Raw genomic sequence first — 6,169 nt, 5'->3', positions numbered from 1 at the left:
AAATACAAAAGGTCATCCGCCTCCCCTCGCGCTCCCCCTCCCCCTCGCGCCTGCAGACACGTCGGGAGCCATTAGCGCTGGCCCCTTTGCTCAGAGGCATGTTATTCATTATCTGCATTTTTAAAAGCAGCAATAAAAAGCGGAAAAATGAAAAACACCGGCCGTGGCCTAATGAAACTGTCACTCAGAGGGGCTGATCGTGCTTCCTGCCGCGTGGTGTGATCTGAAGGGAACCTGGACCAGGGGCCTGTCCCGGCAGCCCATCAAACGCACCGCGTACAATTTCAAAGCCCATGGCCCGGGGAGTGACTTTGCGCTTCCCCTCACTGGAAACTTTATTCCCCTTGAAATGATGAAATATTTTGGAGGAAATGGGGAAGGGGCAGAGAAGGGGGCACTGTGGATGGAGGAGAGCTGTTTGCTGAGCCCCGGCTGTAAAACAAGAAAGGGTGGCTATAAATATCCGAGCAGGTACCTCGGCTGTAAATCTGCCGCTCGGGCATCCCGGCGGGGCAGCTTCTGGAGCACAGTCCTGAGGTGTTCCCATGGTGGGGCTGGAATCCCCTGGGGAACACGGGAGCAGGGCTGGCCCTTGCTGCGAGAGGGGACCAAGGCATGGGAAAGGTGTGGTGGTGGGCTTTGGGCTGGTGCTGCTCCTACAGCCCTCCACTGAGTGCTTGATCTCCCCTGGGAAAGCGGACAAGGGGAGAGCACACAGGGATGCGCTGGCTCCGGTGGAAGATGCCTCCCCAGCAGACACAGTGCAGGGTGTGGGGACGAAGAGGGAGATTTCGGCCAAGGCCATGAGGACAAGTGATTTTGGAACCCCCAAATCACACCCTCACACCTGTGGTACTCGAGGTCCGAGTGCAGAGACCTCCCATCAAACAGACCGCTCTCGAGCATCTCCCAAATCATGAGCTGGTCTCCCACTCCTCTCACCCAGAAGGGAAGGAGCATCTTTGGTCCCAAACCTGCCCAAGGCCTCACACCAACGCAGATACCACACTCAGAGTCCTCAGCCCAGAAGCGACGCACGCGCTGACGCACCGCGGGGTCCCGAGGCCCCCGTGGGACGAGTGCTCCCCACCCGGGCACAGCACAACCCCCAGGGCCCTCGGTGCTGGGTCGCAGGAGCAAACCCGAGGACGGCGGGGACCGGGGCCTGCCAACATCCGGAGGGACTGGGATCCACGCTGGGAGCGGGCTGGGGACAGCGGGGACATTAAGGCAGCAGCGAGCTGCCAGGAGGGCTTTGCTGGGGACTGAGCCCCAAGCACCCCTCGAGCCAGCTGGAGGCTCGGGGGGCTCCTCCACTGCTTGCCCTGAGGACAGAGCAGTGTGTGGAAAGCACAGAGGGGCTTCTGTTCAGGCACTGAAGGGGACAGAGGGAGCCAAAAACCTCTCCTGCTTTCAGTTCCTTTTTCTTTTTTATTTTGCAATAAGAACTCAAATGTCAATTTGTGGACTTAATCACTCCCCAAATATAACATTTTTAAACCAAAACAGCTGTTAAACAGTACAAGCATATGAAACCAGTAAAACCTCTATCTCTGTTTGATGTTTTACAATTTGAAAACACACACAGGAAAAGGCCAATTCTGGGGGTGGTTGAATTGTCAGGTTGTTGGGGTTTTGGTTTTTTCTTCCGAGACAATTGTTCCTGAGCTGAGGCCCCACAGTGCCAAACTAGAACAGATCCCTGTGGCCAGACCTGTCCCCTTGACTGGCAGTGGCTGACAGCAGCAACTTCTAGCCTGGGGACATCCCCATTGCTCTCTCTCCAGCAGCACAGAGGAAGGCAGGGACCCAGCACAGAGACCTGTCCCCAGGTGTCCCCTAAAGTACCCCCACGGTCACTCCTGCTCCCTGTGGCTGAGCAGTGACACAACTCTGCACCCTGTGGCTACTGCAGCACCACTCACATGTGCTGTTTACCCAGTCTCAGCAGAAGGAACCACTGCATCCCCAAAGCTTGGGGAAAATCCTTCACCAGGCCAAGGATGAATCACCCAGGGAGGAAGATAAGTCAACCCACACTCTGACCCATGTCCCAGTGCACCTACCTATGCACGTCACCCCGTCTGAGTGCAGCAGGAACTTGACGTGGCAGCCGCACTTGGGCCCCTGGTCGGTGTCATCGCAGGTGTGCTGGCAGCCCCCGTTCCCGTAGTTGCAGGTCACTGCAGGAGTAAAGCGCCATCTGTTACCACGGCCTCAGCACCTCCTTCCTTGCTTAGCATCCCCATGTGGCACATAAATCCAGCTTGGAAGTGCCTCGTCTGTACCCTCAGAGACATCCCTCCCTTACTCCCAGATAATTCCTGAAGCCCTTCGCTTTCCCTGTGGGAACTTGGCAGATGCAAACTGTTATGTGGCTTCTCACGTCTTCCCTTTTCATCCCTGCTAAATGCCACTGGTGGAGCCCAAGCAAAGGGGACTGGCGGGCTAGTTGCTCCTGACTCTGGATCTGATGCTATAGGGGAAGGGTGGGACTTTCCTGAGCTCTGGAGTGACTCAGGAGCTTCTGGGAATCCCTGCCAGCCCTCCCCGGGGGGCAAGACGTACTGTTCATTTAGCTTAGAGGGAAAATAGGCTCACAGGATTAAAACCATTTCATCAGCGATTTTACACGTTTGCTGCAGACAGCAAACGAGAAACAAAATAAAAATAATTGCATAAACACACACATATCTATTTAATAACCCTGGCAGTGCCAGCGGGATGCTGGCAGGAGATCAGAGAGGCTGAGAACACTGCGACCCCCAGGGAGAGGATTCCTGCGCTCCTCACATGCCGATCGCACTCTCCCTGTTCACCTCCCCTTGGGAAAGCAAAATGGTGGGACGTGGACAGGGGATGCTGTGCCTCTGGGACCCCCTTTAACTGCCACTCCAGCCTAGACATGTAAGGACCCAACATCTCACGGCAGAGTGGGGTGGCAGGAGCAGTGTCTGTAAGGGCAACCAAGGCAGAGCTGGGCATACTGGGCTCCAGGCTCGATGAACCAGTTGGTACCAGGGGGTCGGGGCTTTGTTGCAGGGACAGGAGGAGTCTGTACCATGGGGGTGGGGTTAGGCTTCCCTGGGAGGCTGCATCCCCAGCCCCAGAGTGCTCCTTACGTTTGCAGTCACGCTGGTTCTTGGTGAGCTCGAAGCCAGGGCGGCACTCGCAGGCGATGCCTCCCTTGGGGGTCTCCCGGCAGATGTGGGCACAGCCATGGTTCTTGTTCATGCAGTTCATTCCTTCTAAAAGAGAGAAGGAAGCAAATAAATGGTCCAAAAGCTGCTGGCACTGGTCAGCAGTGGCAGAAGTATGTCTGAGGTGGGACAGAATGGGGAGTGACCAACACAGCTGGGAAGAGGAAAGGAGGAAAGCAAAACTGCTCAGCTGGCTTTGCCAAGCAGCAGAGATAAAAATCAGCAGAGATGCAAAAATCTCTCCTTTCCTCCCATTTTGGCTAAGAGATTCCTCCAGACTGCAGCAATTTAGAGCTGATACTGAGACGAAGGACTCGGTGCTGTGCAAGACCTGGCAGGAGGAGACAAGCCTTGCAGGGTGGCGTGAGGACCTCCAGGCACTCGGGCAGCAGATTAATGTCCTGCATTTGGTATTGCTGTGCCTGAGCAAGGGGCCTGCGACGGTTTTGCTACGGGATGTATATCACCCCGCAGCAACATCAGTGTGCTTGCAAGGGATTCACATGCAAATCTGCCACACCAAGAAGGGGCATGACCCAGCAGCAGCACCTAAACCCAGGCACTGCTCAGGGGTGGGACAGACCTGCCTGATAAAGGCAGGGGTGGAGGGTGCCCCGGGACGCCGTGCACTGACCTTCGGGGCGCTGGATGCAGGTGTGCTGGTTGTCACTGAGGAAGAAGCCCTCCCGGCAGAAGCACTCATAGCTGCCCATCATGTTGACACAGGTCTGCTGGCACCCACCGTTGCCCTCTGAACACTCGTCCAGGTCTGCAGAGGGAAAGTGGCAGGAGGTGAGCACAGCTCCATCGCACGCCGAGGCGATCGGGCCTGGGTGGGACAGATCTGCTAGGTACTAAACTACGCTGCCTTACATCTGTGATCCCCCAGCTAGAAACAGAGGGGATGCTTGAGGGCTGCAGGGGACAAAGCACAGCAAGGGGTGGGCACAGGGGCCATACAGCTTCTCTGACTGATGGGCCAAAAAGGTCTAGCCTCATTTTACAGAAGGGAATGCCAGTCCACAGAGAAAGGTGTTTTCCTTGTCCCGGGACCCCCAAAGCACCCAGGATGCTCATCCGGGATGTTGACTGCGGCCACCTCCTACTCCCTGCTGGTCGGAGCCCATCGCCAGCTGGAGATGTCTGCACTTCATTAGGGAGAGCTGGGAAACCTTAGCCCAGAGCAGGGATAATTACTTGTAAGGAGACTCGAGTCCCCGGCCGCTTGGCTGCCCTCACACCTGTTTTAGTTTAACGAACCAAGGCCGGGAGGGGCTGGAGATGTGGCCCCATGGCAGCAGCAATGCCCTCACCCCCTGGGCTGCTCCTGCTCCAGCCCTGCAAATCCTGCATTTAATGAAGAGCAACAGGCTGTTGCTCCCTCCAGAGGGTTTTTGTGGACAGTGGTCACAGCTGAACTCACCCATGCCCCGAGGTGCCAAACAACCAGGACATCAGGCTGAGGCAGAGACAAACCTCTGCTGTGGCCATCCCCTGCACCCTCTGCCCGTGGTCCTGGGGGCTGGGGAGCAAAGGGGCTCCCTGCCAAAGAAAACGTCCTGTGAACTCGAGCGTTGCAGAGCCACGGCTGAGGGGAAAGCTGAGCTTGGAAACACCAGAATCGCATGGGTGACAGTGCGCGCCGGGGGGGCTCACAGCCCCCAGCCCCAACCCCTCCCCAGGCAGCAGGGCACGCACAAAAACCCATGGCTCTTGGGCAAAGAGGTGGATGGAGAAATCGATGCTGGAGCAGGACAGGTGCCTTGCACCATGCCCCAGCCCCAGGCAAGCCCGCAGGGGGTGCTCAGAATTCTAAACAGGGCTGCAGCTCCATCCGGAAACTGCCAGGCAGCAGAGCCCAGGAACACCCCACAAACTCTTGGAAGGGAGGTGTTGAAAACATCTCTCATGCCCAGGTGCCTGTGGGACAGCAAAGGGTGACAGCCGGGCTGCAGCCAGGCACAAAGGGACGTCCTCTGCAGCGGCAGGAGACTCGCAGCTTCCTCTGAGGCTTGTCCCAGCCAAGCTCTGTCCTGCAGATGCCAATAACTCTCCACAAATCCCCCTGCTTAGAACCAGGGCTTAATGTCTCGCAACTTCTCCTTCCAGCTCCGCACAAGAATGAGGAGGCAGCCGTTCAAACCCAATGGCTGAAATGAGACTCTGCCACTCTAATACCTGTTTTATTAAATGCAACAGAGATGGGCAGAAGCCAGCAGGGCTCGTGTCAGGATGGGGGCTCGAATTCCTGTCCTGGTTCAAAAGGTCACCCAGGGTGGGCAGTCGAGGGGCTGGCGGGCTCTGGTGGGCAGGCACCCCGACACATGGCACCAGCAAAGACTGGGCATGATGCTCTGCTGTGCTCTGCTTCTCTTTCTTTTGACTAAGAGGATGCAGGCAGGCTGGACAAAGCACATTAGGATCGGGGGTGGGGGGGAAGGAGGATGGGACAAGCCCACCAGGGTTCATGCCTGCTGCCCCCAAGAGCAGCTGCTGAGCAAACCCAGCCAGAATGCAGAGGGTCTGGACAGCCTCATCTGTAGAATGGGCCCTGCCCTGGGAGATAAACCTGCACGATCCCTACTGCAAAGAAATGCAGATGAGATGCTGGAATGAGCTGAAGAAGGCTCAAGGTGGGAGCCAGGTTGTCCCCCCAGACCTCCTTTGCCTGTCTGCTCCCCAGCCATCTCCGTCCCCTCCCACCCAGCTCTGTAAACACGATGTCTGTGGCTCTCCGACTCCAACTTTCCTTTCTTCTCCTCAGGCTCATCCTCTCCCAGGAGAGGAAGGCAGAGCCGCCCACCCGCGCCTCCTCCCAGCTGTGTAAATCTCCCCCCTCCCCAAGGAGGCTGCAAAGATCCCGGTGATGGTGGTTAATGCAAAGCGTATGTGTCCATAATCCCTTCCCCCTCCTCCTCCTCCCAGTGATGAGCTCATTAATGACCCCTTTGCAGACACTAATTAGAAAA

General features: G+C 56.9%; 1 protein-coding gene across 1 annotated transcript in view; it reads right to left on the bottom strand.

Annotated features, from left to right (window-relative positions):
• Positions 1-3,460: 3,460 nt before the first annotated feature.
• Positions 3,461-6,169, bottom strand: part of LOC103808115 (signal peptide, CUB and EGF-like domain-containing protein 3) — a gene marked incomplete at its 5' end in the record, with an annotated part of 4,643 nt that continues 1,934 nt past the window's right edge. Inside the window, 2 exons of the mRNA XM_009080878.1 lie at positions 3,461-3,531; positions 3,835-3,969. Coding sequence (XP_009079126.1) covers positions 3,461-3,531; positions 3,835-3,969 — 206 coding nt within the window. The remainder of the gene's footprint in view (positions 3,532-3,834; positions 3,970-6,169) is intronic.

The sequence above is a fragment of the Acanthisitta chloris genome, unplaced genomic scaffold (assembly GCF_000695815.1).
Source record: "Acanthisitta chloris isolate BGI_N310 unplaced genomic scaffold, ASM69581v1 scaffold31188, whole genome shotgun sequence".
Taxonomy (NCBI): Eukaryota; Metazoa; Chordata; class Aves; order Passeriformes; family Acanthisittidae; genus Acanthisitta; species Acanthisitta chloris.
Note: the sequence above shows the minus strand (reverse complement) of the source record. Positions and strands in the feature narration are given on the sequence as shown.